This window comes from Vanessa atalanta, chromosome 30, assembly GCF_905147765.1.
Source record: "Vanessa atalanta chromosome 30, ilVanAtal1.2, whole genome shotgun sequence".
Taxonomy (NCBI): Eukaryota; Metazoa; Arthropoda; class Insecta; order Lepidoptera; family Nymphalidae; genus Vanessa; species Vanessa atalanta.
In genome coordinates, this window is record NC_061900.1 from 3,132,488 (window position 1) to 3,148,044 (window position 15,557).

The 15,557-nt window shown below is 34.1% G+C and overlaps 1 protein-coding gene across 1 annotated transcript; it reads left to right on the top strand.

Annotated features, from left to right (window-relative positions):
• Positions 1-477: 477 nt before the first annotated feature.
• Positions 478-8,619, top strand: LOC125075234 (zinc finger protein 37-like). Its single transcript, XM_047686930.1, has 9 exons — positions 478-679; positions 1,065-1,178; positions 1,954-2,496; positions 3,160-3,362; positions 4,387-4,494; positions 4,759-4,959; positions 5,612-5,723; positions 6,391-6,495; positions 8,482-8,619. The coding sequence occupies exons 1-9, from the start codon at positions 542-544 to the stop codon at positions 8,617-8,619; spliced, it is 1,662 nt and encodes a 553-aa protein (XP_047542886.1). The 5' UTR covers positions 478-541.
• The last annotated feature ends 6,938 nt before the right edge of the window (positions 8,620-15,557 follow it).

Consider the following 15,557-nt stretch of genomic DNA (forward strand, 5'->3'; position numbering starts at 1 on the left):
TAATCATCTTTAATTTAAATAAATGATTATTATAAAGAAGGATGTTTGGTTACATTACAGGTGACAATTATTATCATTATTTCAAATTGCTGGATGATGAAATACTTTTGTGTTTAAAGTGAATTAATAATTGCAAAATTTTCGTTCTCCACGATACCCAATAATGGTTTATAGTTTCAACATATTTCATCTTTAATTGATTCTTAGGCATTCTCTACATGCCATCATATTTAGTTATTAACAACATTTTCTGTTAGTGGTTATTTATTTTCTAGTATCCGGAGCTCACTGTACATCAATTATTATCAAATATTTCTCTTAAAATATTATTTAATCAATCATAATCAAAGTTTTGTTCTAATAAACTGAAGGTGAGCCTGTATGGTGTATTACTTTTGCGTTATCGAAGAATTTAGAAAAATGATAATTGACATTTGACAATTTGTTGTCTAAGGGGCAGTAGTAAATAAATTCATGTCATCATTTGTACTACATTTAATTTTATTTTTCGATAAAAAAAGATAATTACAAGTTTGTCGCAATGAAACGGAAGAAAATTGATATAAGTGAATATTGCCGGGGCTGTTTATCGAAAGGCAGACGTTTGGTTCCAATTGATAATCTATTTCATGTGTTTATCAAAATAATGGATGGTGAAATTCCAAACATTCCAGACCTGGTAGTTAAGCTATCATTTTAATTTTTTTTATTTATAGTGTTACATTTGTATTAAGAACGAACATAATATTCAATATCCAGAGTTAAAAAGAGCTTATCATATCAATTTATATAGTTCCCTTCCTTCCGCATAGTGGGAGCTTGGACTATGTATAAATTTTGAAGGAAGTAGGTTTTTTTAAACAATTTTTTTTTTTTTTTTAAAACATTGTTTATTTTTTTAATGCATTGATTGTTTCGTATTATTCGAATAACGGACTATCAATATACAGAAGTAGGCGCGAATTAAAAAAATAACAGCCGCGATGTTTTTTTATGTTTTGAAAAAAACATTTAATAGAAAAAAGTATTCATAAATATATTACTTTGAGAGTTATTTTTTTAAGGTTAACGTACCGAAAATGTGTTGGGAATGTCGAGCTATTTTACGTAATACCGAAAACTTTATAGGAAAAGCTAAAACTGCTCATGAATTTTTTACTGAGACAAGTAAAAAACTGGTAAGTCATTTGTATTGTACCTAGTAAAGAGAGAATCTTCACCGATGAGTTCGGGCTCAAACCCAGGCGAGCACCACTGAATTTTCATGTGCTTAATTTGTGTTTATAATTCATCTCGTGTTCGGCGGTGAAGAAAAACATCCCGAGGAAACCTGTATGTGTCTAATTTCAACGAAATTCTACCACATGTGTATTCCACCAACCCGCATTGGAGCAGCGTCGTGGAATATGCTCTAAACCTTCTCCTCAAAGGGAGAGGAAGCCTTAGCCCAGCAGTGGGAAAAATACAGGCTGCTAATATAATAAAAAATGTAAAGCTACCCTAGTATCTATCTAAAAAAATCGATTTAAGCTATAAAAAAATGTAAGTCTAATTTTCTTTTGTTTATTATCTACTCATATATATTTATGTCAGAACACGAAACGTGGTTAATAAAACATTATATTGTTACGATTTTCGATTATTTATATCTTTAGTCAAAACTGAGAACGCGTCGAAAAAATAGTAGCCAACTGTTGGCCCTAAATACACATACACTAGTAATAGTAAAGTATGACGTATGGCGAGCGTCAAACGTAGCTGTTACGCACACCAAGATAATAAAGTTGGGCCATTTGTTTTAGTTATTTTGCAGTGTGACACTCTATTTATACATATATATATAAATAATCTGACGTTAAGAAAAATTTAACATTTATGGCGAAATTACTAATGGTTATATCCCTAATACCTATAATGCAAATAGAACCCGAAGCCTTCTGTTTTTATTTTTAGGTTCAAGCCAAGAGTCTCTCAAATCTCACATCAGTAATCAAGAATTACAACGCGGAAGAAACATTCAATGATTACGAAATAGAAATTAATGTCAAGATCGATGACATTTCAATACAAACCGATACACAATTAGACGTTGATTTAAAAGAGGAATATTTATCAGACGATGAGAAAATCGATACAGATTTTTATGAGGATATCAAAGAAGAAGCTCATGAAACAGAAGGTAATGTTAAAGAAGAAACAGATATTCAATCAATAAAGAGCGAAGACTTTAAAAATACAGTTAAAGAACAAATAAGAAAAGAAAAAGCGAAATCGATGAAATCCAAATATAAATTTATTTGTCTTCAACAAGGGAACACAGATAATCCTCCGTCGTTTAAAAAGATGCCATTAAATGAGGAGGAGAGGATGTATTGGAGGGAACAGGATAAGACAGCGAGGAATTATCGTTGTATGCCGTACAAATGTGAGCTTTGTATCACTGGTTACGCAAAACTGAAGTACTACAATCAACACGTGGCAAAATTTCATTCCGAGGTGAATAGTATTTTAGTTTATAATTTGTTAGTTATTATTGTAGTCGGATAGAAATGTTCTGTAATTTACTTGGTGGTAAGACTTTGTGGTAGGTATCAATATTCATCACATATTCCACTGATAAACAGTAATCTTAGTATTGTTATTTTCCGGGTGATGGGTGACAGGATTTTTGGCATCATATATTAATACTCAAGATTGTTTGACGACGTAAGGGATAGTTAATTAGTCTTACATATCAATGTCATTGGTAATTATTTTGCAATAGATTACTTATTTTACAGTCCGCCTACTTGTTATAGACATAAAACATATATATCGACCACTAGGGTCGCCCACTACGCTAGCCAATTGTGCTCGAGATATGCCGGTTCTTCTCAGATCAGGGTATTTTCATTTCCGAACCGGTGGTACAGTTTCATTTGAATATCAATAAGTAAGTGTAATGCTTCTATATTGAATAATGGAAATTGAATTTGATACTGTAATGAGCAAGCAGCAGGACTAATTGCGCTATATGCTTATTAAGTTTTACTTGCGGTGTTATATGCTAGCCACTACGACAACAAGGTAGCAATAATCAATGTTTAATTAACATCGTATTGTAATGAACGATAAATTGATAATTAGAAGACAGTATTTATAAAGAAGTAATTTTTTCAGGCGATCGGTAAATTCGAATGTGATATTTGTAAGAAAAGATTAATTAACAAAAATAAGCTCGCGAGTCATATCCGAAATCACTATATAAAGTACGTCTGTCTGGTGTGTCAGTATGAGAACCATCGCAAGTGGAAAATGACCGCACATCTATCCTACGCTCACAAAAGAGCTGTTATGTGCTTGACGTGTGGTTTGAAGTTTGAGTAAGTTATATGTTTATGTTAACATAATAATAATCGTCCTGTTACGGTATTGAATTAAATATAAATGTAACGCTACTGTCGTTTCAGAATTTATTATAGAGTCCTTTACATTCATAGACACTGGAATATTATTATTCATGGATTATTGTTCAGGGCAAATTGAATTTATTGACTATGTGAATAGGTGGAAATGAATCGCTACTTAATTTTTTATCGGATCTTGTCGGTAGAATCTTCATTTCGAACTGGTGGTCGATTTCCGTCTAATTTATCGTTCAGGGCAAATTCAATGCTGTAACAGAACGATTCAAAATTACTTTCATAAGTTTACTGGAATACAGAATATTTTGATGTTGACTTATTAAGCATACTTAGACCGTCAATAGGTAGACAATGTGTTATCTAAGATGTTTTGGTTCTTTTCATGTGACATAATCATTATCTAATCACAAGCCAATGTTGGTATTTATCTCTCCAATGGTGTGCCAAAGCTCCCGATTTTCTTCCTGTATTTAGGTTCGGCCACCTTCATCAATCATTGGCCAACCTAGATAGAAGGCAACTTAGGTGTCTCTAGTTCTCTCTAAAGCTTGTCTGCTTCAACGACCAACGGTCTTTCAATACACTTGGCCAGTCTAATATCATTTCAGTCTGCTAATTTTGCAAGTTGTAGATATTGAAAGCACATTTCAAAATGCCAGGGTTGTGTTGTGTTGTTATAACACGCAGCACATCTGTTTGACAATGCATTTCCTTGTTTGCAAAATAAAAAAAATAGCCTTTAAACATTCCTTAATAATAATAATTGTTGCTATAAATTCATTTTTTATCTGGTATTGTTTGTATAATCAATTTCCGGATTTGAATGAGTTTGAAATTAGTTATACAGATATACTTTGCTGGTCTGCTGGCTTTAATGCAACGCAAAATTTTTATACGTGAAATTTAAAATGTCCTTATTTGTTAAGAGCGTGAGAATAAAAAAACAACATTAACAATATAATTTACTTGAATTTTGTTGTAGAAAAAACATAGATTTCTACAAACATTATAACGTTCTACATGCCCAAGTGATATGTGATTACTGTGGTAAGAAATGGAGCAATAAACAGCGTCTAATTAGACATATAAGGTACTAAATTTATACGTTATTTCATTATTTAAAATATAAGGAAAATTTTATCTCCAGCATATTCAGTTTTCGTACTAGCTCTCGTCTTTTTGTCTGGTAACTATTTACAAATTAATGGATGATAGTAATATTTGAAACATACAAAATAATTTGTTCTTCTGAAATTTTCAATTTTGACTATCATCGAATTACGATCACCGTGCGAACTCTAGCTAGAAGTAAATATATATAAATATGTTAAAATGTTTTAATATATATTTATAGAATGCGTCATTATCAACACAGATGTGATATATGTAATCGTAATTACTCGTCCTTCGACACTCTCGCTCATCATACGAAATTAAACCACGTGAAATCGAGGACGGAGGAGTGTTACTGCGTCGAATGTAACATACAGTTTGAGAATATAACCCGGTATACCATGCATTTGAAGAATAGTGTGAAACACAAGACATTTATTGGGTTAGTATTCGACTTACAGAAAAATATCTTGACAGAATTTCGATAGGTATTATTTGGTAGGGCTTTTTGCATCACGTATCCTGCCGTCCATTATATTATCAGCATTTCTTGGTTGTGTTCCGGTTTGAAGAGTGAGTGAGCCAGTTTATCAGGCACAAATGTCATAATCTTAGTTGCATATATCTTAGTTGCCATGGTTGGTAGTTTATGATGGTATGAAATGCTTATTTTTTTTTTCAAAGACTACCTTGGAGAAAGACTAGACTGTTTTGGAGATATTATACGTAGGTATACGTGTGCGAACAAAGTCAAACACTGTCATTGTATCATCCCACTGTTGTCGCTTCAAAACGTGAATGAATTGGGATCAGGTTCAAGTCTAACGGCTTTACTATTTAGTTTATAAATATATTCACTGGATAAACCAAAAATAAACGTTGTTTTATCGTTCAATTTGAGATTTCATGACACCTTTTTATTTAGTTTTGATCGTGATTTAACTTTTTTGATTGTTACCTCTTGTATAATAGATTTTAGTTTTGCAATCGATGTAATATTAGAAAACGTTATAAATTATTTTTAAAAATAAAAAAGGTTTAGATTTTTACGACTTGTTCCTGGTCTATATAATATTTTTTTTATAATTTTTCAGAGTACCTTGTCCGGAATGTAATAAAGTTTATCACAAGAAAACTTCAATGAACAATCATTACAAATACGTGCATCTTAAGAAGACGGCACATTATTGTGAAAAATGTTCTAGGGTAAGAAATTAATTACATATTTGCACACCGTTACAAGTTCCAGGGGAAAAACCTACTAACAATTACACCCTCTTATAGAGTATGTTATGTAATTTACTTGCTCATAGGGCTATGGGACAGTTTTTTTTATGATATCGGTAGGCGGACGATCAAATGGGCCACCTGATGGTAAGTAATCACCACGACCCATAGATAATGACGTTGTAAGAAATATTAACCATTCCTTACGTCACCAATGCGCCACCAACCTTGGGAACTAAGATGTTACGTCCCTTGTGCCTGTAGTTACACTGGCTCACTTACCCTTCAAACCGGAACACAACAATACTGAGTACTGCTGTTTGGCGGTAGAATATCTGATGAGTGGGTGGTACCTACCCAGACGGGCGTGCACAAAGCCCTACCACCAAGTAAAAGTTTGTCTGGGTGGATTCCACCCACTTATCATATAACGCCAAACATCATTACTTAATATTGAAATGTTCTGGCTTGAGGGGCGAGTAGACCAACTAAAAGAACGAGAAGCAAAACATTTTAGTTTCTAAGGTCAGTGACGCAATGCGGTGTAAGGTTAATATTTCTTACGGTACCAATGTCAATGGTTACCATTTGCTGTTAGGTGGTCCATTACAGATAATCTTTATAACTTTATGCTCCAAACTTGCAGTACTTCCTCAATGGTTACCGCCTCCGTCAGCACCAGGCACGGACTCATGATAAAATAGCACCGATCAAAAAAAAGATTTGCCCCCATTGTGGGCGTGCATTTGAGGTGAGTTATTGGATTTTAATTTTAGAAGCGAACGCTTTTAATTCGCGTTAATGTAAGCGGGCGTGTGGATTTGGTCATAAGAGTGAGTAAGACAAGATAAGTAAGAAAATCAAATGAAAACAAATACTGAACAGTGCATGTATTTGTTCAAGTAAGTGAGCCAGACCAGAGTGTATATTGTAGTTAGACATCTAAGTGAGCGAGTAAAGGGTTAGTTATAGTCATTGGATTGGTACTTATTCAAAATTAATTTTGCTAGTAGATATGTATGGTAGATATGTATAACTGACTTAATGCACTAAAGTTAGTTCACATACATGATAATAAGAAAGTAACACATCACATAGAGCAGTCAAGAATCAAATGCACAGGATTTATGTATATGAAGAAAGAAGGACAACAATTACGTAGCGAATGCATAAGTTAGCGAACTTTTCCCGGAAGACAAAGGCCTCGTCTCGAAAAGGTGAATCTCCACTGGTGAGTGGTGCGTATCAATGGCCATATTGTTGCGCTTATTTATAAACGGGTTGATACATAATTAAAAAGATTCTTCCGCTATCCCTTTCAAATATCTCCTACAAAAATGTATAATGAATATCCGATAGCTTTATATAAATAGTACATGTATCTTGATCAGAAAATATCTTAACAAAACTATCCACACTATTTAATATAAAATTTACCAAAGTAAAAGAACATCTTAAGCGTAGCACCCGACGAGCTAGCTTTCTTGTATTATCTAAAACTAGAATTTCATATGGTTAAAAAACCGTTACATATGAAGGAGCGCAACTTTATAATAAAATATCTGCTCACATAAAAAATGTAAACTAATTTAACGCATTTAAGACCAAACTGGCTAATAACATAAAAGTACGTGCACTTAAAAAAATGTGATCTATACATATGTATAATAAAAATAAAGTGTCTGTTTGTAATATTAATACTAAATGCATATGTATGTACACGGTACATATACCAAAATAACATTTTTTACAATTTTTGTCTGTCTTTCTGTTTGTCTGTTTGTTCCGGCTAATCTCTGGACGGCTGAACCGATTTCGACGGTTCTTTCACTGGCAGCAGAACTTAGGCTTAACTTAAATTCAAACAACGCGCACGAAGTCGAGGGAACAGCTAGTAATAAAATAAAATAACAATAATATGGCAATGCGTTGAATGGGTAGCTATTAATATAACTATTATTATTTAAGACGTACGCGAGTGTTATATTACCATATATGTGTGTGTATTCTCATGTAAGCGACTTATGTCTTTTTGAGAATAAATGTCTATAAACCTAAACCTTGAAAGAAATGAAACGGAAACATTTAAAAAATGGTTGATCCTGAGTCTTGTAGATATCTTTGAAAGTTCCCGCTAATTTCTAGCAATAAGTGGTCGTAATAGGCTATTTGACAATGTGAAAAATAAAGTGTCAATTATTGTAATCAGTATATATTATGAGTTTAAAAATGGTTATTTATTACAAAGTTGAAAATAATAATTGAAAAATCCATAAAGAAAAATGCATTTTTTTAAACGTTTGTCACGTGACATAAAACGCTCCTGTATGGATTATATGTGCCACAGATTACAATACAGGCAAGTGACGTCACCGACCCCATTGTAGCGCCATATTGTCAAAGTTGCGTTTTCGCGTGCTATTTAAATATGGAATTTTTAATTTGATATTTATCAACAAATATGTACTAGAACTTGATCTGTACTAAATAATATAAAAAAAATATTTTAAAAACCAGTCAAATAGCCTATTTAATAGCTATCTGAGCTCTTTCGGCCGAGTTAGCTGGTGGCGGTGACATTCATTGACTTACATGACATTTAGTTATGAGACGTTATATCATACATACTACCAAATTGTTGTAAATAATCATGAATATTATTTTATTTAAATTTATTTCCATTAATATCAAAATCTAAATGTTAATTTGCAACTGAACCTTAGACTATATGTTTCAGACCAATCGCATCCTAAATAACCATATACGCACACACACTGGCGAGCGTCCCTTCGTGTGTGACGTCTGTTCAGCGAAGTTTACCCAAAAGACAGCTCTAGTTGTACATCAGCGATCTATACATAAAATAAGAAAATAAATATCTAATAAATATAACTTATTTACGTTATGAATGGAAATACAATAAATGTGTTTATATAAATTAATTTTTTTACTCTCAAACTTCAACTAATACAATGTAATTTGATTATATATTATTGAATTTAATAAATTGTGTGGTATGTTATTATTTCGTCATCAAGTTGCATAGCGAAATAAAACACAATTTTTTTAATTATGTTTACCATAATGTATGGCAAAATATATGTTACCGCTTAAATTAAAACGCAACCACTAAAAGTTACAAAGTTTTCAAACTTGTCTTTTCTCAAGATGTAATGTAAAATTGAATATTAAAATATTGATCGTAACTGTAAAATATTTCATAATTATTGTAATTTGTAACTAAAATAAAGCGTCCATGAAATATTTTTAATAGCCTGTGGTTAACTTAATATTATCTGTGGAATCGTATTTTGTTTTCTGTAATTCTGCTTAATTTAATCTGTGGAATACTAACATCGGTTCTATACTTGTATCTTCTATGCCATTTAATTTTATAAAATACGGACAACGTAGTTATTCGATTTCTTCGCCGTTTTTACATGGTTTGAATAGTTTTACACATCTTTCTTTAACTGTACATAGTGCGTTGTTCTCTTGCGTCGAATTGTATTTAAACTTTAAAGTCACCTTGTGAGTATTGAGTTGATTTATTTCGTCAAAATTGTGAGGCACTACAATTTTAATAACCAAATATGAAGTGTCTTTGATGTTTGACTGCTTGTTTTCAAATCTGTATGATTCGGTGAATTAACGGTTTTTATAATGTTGTATATCTTCCGAAATTCTGAAAAACGTATTTTTTAGTTGTTTCAGCTAAGTAATCTACAATTTCTTGGACGTTAATTGAAGAACAAGGCGTAATTGTTGTGGTTTAATTATTATTTTATTCTATTGGTGGTTTTGTCGTTTAATTATTATTTTATCAAATAATCTGTATAAAAATTAATATGTTGCAATTGTATCCATTTTTGTCTAAAATCCATGAAAATATTATCGAGAGTATAGACACATGCAGGCACACGGCAGGATGAAGGGGTCTACGTTGTATAAATGATCTTGTCAAATTAGTTAAACAATTTTGTTCGGTATGTTGAATCTATATGAAAGGTTAAAGAGACTTTGTTTTATTCTTGAACTGCCACAAACATCAATAACACTACAAGGATGTAGGCATACAACATTACAAGTTTTAAAAACTTGTAACTAATTTTTTTTATTTTTTATTGTGATGCTATGTGGAACTGGAAACATTCAAGTACTTACATTAAAATTACATAAATACTTATAATCAATCAAAAGAAAAACTAAAGCCTGGGACTATATGTCTGCGAGATAAGTTTGTGTTAATGTATATCTATATCATTCAAAATACAATAATATTGTTACTCATTGTGTGACATTACAGAATCAATGAAAAAATTGTCATTCACTTCCTGTTATCTTGTTTTAAAAATTACAGATGTCAAAAATAATTTCCTATTATCGAGTTAAGGCTATTGTTCGGAACAAAGTTTTCAGAAATATGCATAATTTAGCTCGTACAGCTATTGTTGAAGCATTTGCAGTTATTAAAATTTTAAGGCGACTCTTTCTTTTTGGTTTTGATTGAAAATTTAGGGTTTCATTCGCTCATATTTGAAATTCTTTCTACATAAATTTTATCATATTCTAATTTTGAAAAAGAGTACTTATTGAGTTTCTTGCTGGTTCTTCTTAGAATCTACATTCTCAACTGGCAGTAGCTTTACATTTCTGTAAAATGTTGATAGCGAAATGATTCTATAAAGTAGTCGTTTTATAATAACTTTTAAATGTTCTAAATATTATATTCATCTATAAAAATTTACTTTGTCATACACTTGAAAATTACATTCTTTTTTCCCCCCCCCCTTTTTTTTTTAAGTTTTTCACTTGAGGAACTTTCGCGAGAAATACGGCAATTTCAACCATTTTAGTCCAGATCAACATATTGAGCAACTCATCTGATTAACAATTCTTTGGCTTTATTTTTAATTGAAATTGGCTTGAACTGCTTCAGAATAAGGCAGTTTATTGTTTTTGAATTGTTTAGCCTCGATTGACGATTTTGATGGTGTGGATTGCCGTTAGTCGAAATCTTTTGAAGGAATGTTGCCCAAATTTCCTTCCTCATTTCCTCGATAGAATCTGGATGTCTCCAAATAGCTAATCCATAATATCGGCTAGGCCAAAAGGGTGTTGGCGATTTGAAAATTAATTCATGTAAATTGTATTCATATAAAAAGTGTTACAATATATTTATATAAAAAGGATTTGATACTGGTGACGCCATCTTGTGTCAGCCAGCGAACTTTTCAGCCCACCTAATAGTATTGCTGTGTTCCAGCATTGTGTTATTTTGCACAAACATAATTTGTGTCTAATTTTATTCTTACTATGTGGGTCGTGTCATGACAAAATGTTTGATAAACACTGCTGCCAACCTGCAGAGCTTTATTGGTAGGGATAAATTTAATTGCGCCCAAGATTATTCGGCGACATTTTTATTGGATTTAATTCAATTGGTCTGAACCTGATATATAAAACTATACTTCAAGAAACACGAACTGTGGTAATAGAGATCAGTTTTAAAGTATACGGTTGATTTTCCCGTCAAACTCCGGACTCTGCTTTAAGGGCGTTAATAGAAGATTTTTTCGCATTTCTTGGTCATGTCGTTCGAATGTGACGTTCGGTTCAGTCTGTAATCGAGAATTATACCAAGATTCTGATTTGTTTTCTGGTTTTGCTCGTTTTCGGGCTCAATATTGCACGGACAGTCCTGTTCAATAGTGAAATAACCGCGGATTTGTTCTTGTTTTCACCACAGTTTATGGCTTTCTGTCTCTACTGCGCGTCATGGCAATATGACAAAATTTGAATATCACGAAAGATCACGCACGCCCCCGATGCTACCTGTAAAATAATTTGTATGTTTGTTTTATCTACCTTATACAGGGTGTCCACTGGAAAAGTACAATTTTAAATGGTAATAAAAAGCAAGTTTTTTAAAACAAAAAAAACATTTATTAATATGAATTTAAAGCTGAAATATGCGGGTTTTAGTTTTTAAAAATTATTCCTTCTAAATGCTTTCCGTCCATTTCTACAGTGCACTGCAAACGAGTCTGTAAGTTATCAAAAACTTTCCTACTGAGATCTGGAGAAATGTTGCCAATTTCGGTCTGGATATATCTTTTCAGATTAGCAATTGTACGCGGCTGGTTGACATACACTCTCGATTTTAGATAGCCCACAGGAAATAATCACATGGTGTGATATCAGGTGATCTGGGTGGCCAGGCCAGGTCCCCAAAGTGGGATATTAATTTTTAAAGAAAAAGCACACGGACCGCGTTCATAGCGTCCCTGGCAGTATGTGCGGTGGCGCCATCTTGTTGAAACCATGTGTTTCTGTTAAGCCGTGAATCATTTTCCACAATAGGACGAAAATAAGTTTCGATCATGTGTACATATCGTTCGGAATTCACTGTTACTGAAGCGCCATTTGGGTCCTCAAAAAAATACGGCCCAATAACACCCGATCGGGAAATCGCACACCATATTGTGACTTTTGGACTATGTAATTGTCTTTGGTGCTTCTGTTTTGGGTTGGTTGGAGCCCAATATCTGCAATTTTGCTTGTTTATGTAACCTTGAAAATGAAAATGGGCCTCATCACTGAAAAAAATGCTACCGAGCCGATGGGCCGTAGGAAATTGAGCGAAGATCTTTTCGGCACATGATTTCCGTATAAGGTAGTCACTTTCTTTAAAAGCTTGCACGATTTGAATTTTATAATGGTGGAAAAACATTTTTTTCTTCATAATGTTGTGTACTGTTGACTTTTTTATTCCCAAAGCCGCTGCATGCTTCCGGACAGAACGCCGAGGATTTGCGGTAACTGCATCACTAACTTGTTGCACATTTTCTTGAGTCGATACCGATGTAATTGGTCCTTTTCCTTTTGTGTTTAATGCAGATCCTGTTTCTCTAAACTTTGTTATCCACTTCTTAATTAAATTACACTCGGTGCGTCCTTTGCGTTTTAACTTGCGCCTGGCTTCTGTGTACGATTTTCCGCATGTTAAATATGCCTCGATAGCGAAAGCGCGATGCGGTCCACTCCAACGCTCCATCGTGACTAACTAATCAGCACGTTTGGCGCGTCAAATAAACCCCCTCTCCTCTCTCTTACCTCAGCCACCGCATCAGCAATGAGAATTCAAATTTGAACTTTGCCAGTCCAGTGTGTCCAACACTGTATATCTGCCAAATTTGGGTAAATGTGACCGTGACTGTGCCACCAGGCATTGCTGGGTTGTTAAAATTACTCAAAACGTCTTTGCGTGGTAAAATGTCATCGTCGACAATCAATAGAACCTCTTTGATGGCTTTAATCTTAGGTGTGCCTTGTTGATTCGTAACTGTACTGAACATAAGCTTGTCGAATATGTTGTTATTGCTACTTTTTACCACATTCCCTAGCCTTCTACTAAAATTGCGCTGCAGAGTAAGTTAATCATAAAATTCGTTGATCCATTAAAATTTTCTAATGAATGTCTTAAAATTCTTGTCACTTCAATCACGTCGCTTGCTTGTACAGGGTGGGCCTTAAGGGTGTTGGCGGTTTTAATATTCAATTAAAAAAGAAGTACAAAGCATAAGAAAAGTATAATTGTATTTTTAAAAAGTAGTAACATAGGAATTTTTAAAACCTAAAAATAATGTTGTTTAAATGACTTCCCTCGGCTGCTTGGCACTCTTGGAACCGAAGTCGCAAATTTTGGAAAACTCGTTGAAAAGTTGTTCTCGGTATTTTGTTACTTTCCTGAATAATATTCCTCTTCAGCTGCTCTAAATTGGTCGGATTATTCTCATAGACTACCGATTTGAGGTAGCCCCATAGAAAATAATCGCATGAAGAGAGATCGGGGCTACGTGGTGGTCATTCAATATCCCCGCGTTTCGATATGAGTTTCCCGGGAAAAACATTTTTCAGCAGGTCTATGGACACCCTAGCCGTATGACATGTGGCCCCATCCTGTTGAAACCACATCCTTGAGGTATTGCCTTGAAGTTCTTGCAAAGCTGGCACCAAAAAGTCTGTTATCATGTTGCAATAATTGTGAGCTCTCACCGTCATCGCTTGCCCTCTTTTATCCTGAAAAAAGTATGGCCCAATAATACCGGTTAACGTTATCCCAGCCCACACGACAAGCTTAGGGCTGTGAAGTGGACGTTCATGCAAGCGCCGGGGATTAGTCTCGGACCAGAACCGACAAATTTGCTTGTTCATATGGCCATTAAGGTGAAAATTGGCCTCATCACTAAACATCACGTTATTGAAATTGTTGAACCGCTCGAGCATCAAATTGACAAAGTTAAGTCGGTTATTGGCATCATTTGGCTTTAATTCTTGGACTAACTGAATCTTATAAGCCTTCATATGCAAATCACGCTTCAAAATTCGTCGTAAAATCGTTGTTTTGATATCCAAAGTCTGACTTCTCTTGCGTGTTGACTGTTGCGGATTTTGCTGAACTGAAACACGAACACGTTCCGCAATGTCGACAGATCTTGCAGAGACTGGGCGACCACGAGCCGTAATTGGTAATGTTGAGCCGGTTGTTTCGAACATTCTGATCCATTTCCGTATCACATTGGCGCTTGGAACTTCACTTAAATTGCGTAAACCATGTTCATGTCGATACAAACGTCGTGCAGTAATCACTGATTTATTGTTTTCGTAATACGCTCGGACACAAAATGCACGCTGCGCACCCGTGTACGGCTCCATGGCGACTAAATTTCCAAGAAGTGGCGCAGCTAACAACACATACCCCTGCCACCCCGCGCCCCGCGTTTCTGAGAAATTGAAGAATTAAACCGCCAACACATATGTGACCCACCCTGTATAATATGTAATTGTATAATATATAATAATGTATAATTATATATAATATATTTTTAACCACTCATGCAGGCAGTCATTTCATCGAATGGGGCTTGTGGCATCGTATGTGGTGCTTTTCTTCAGATATTGGTAAATTGTTATTCAGAGGAGCCTTGGTAATTTTCACTTCATCTTTTAATTCAAAAATTCTTTTGATCATATAATATGTGGAATTTCATCGAGTTTCTATTGATTGTATGAGCCGTTTTATTTTTTATAATCTGTTTTTTGTTAAGTTTTTCTGAAGCAGAAGTACTTTTATCGAAAAAACTAATTTTTTTTAAACTTTTGTTAAAGAATCATTAAAAAAAACCACAGAATCCTAAGGAACTAAATTAGCCAATGGACGTAACAGCCGTAATGTTTCCAGCCTTAATGGTCTGTAACGACATTAGCGACATTTGCAGCGTTATCCGAAACTGCATAATTCACCTCATGTGCCATATTCCAGACGTCTAGTATGAGCCTTAATTCGGCGGCTATGTTAACCGCTGTTTGGTGTCCAGGAAATCAACAGCTAAAAGAATAGTTCTTAACTCGAATTCGTGACTTATGTAATGACCATTTATAATAATAATATAATAATAACTTTTTATTTCAAGTGACAGACATACCATTGATGCTCACAGGAAGGGAAGGCTTCGCATTCAACTTATTAGTGTGCTTCCAAAAACCGCAAAAATCGTTTTTGGAGTGATGTGTGGCTAGAATGTCCATTTTGATTTGCTCTTGATGGTTTTGACACCATTTTAAACGCGATTTTCATGGCTCACACATTTCCTCATAAATACTGCCTTGAGTTGGTTTTCCGAACAACAACCAAGTTACAAATTTTTGCCTTGCCTTCCCGTGTGCTCCCGCAACATGTCTATTCCAGCCTATAACCTTCTTTCTTACTATACGCCTCTTACACTTACGACCCACCACGGAGGCCTCCAC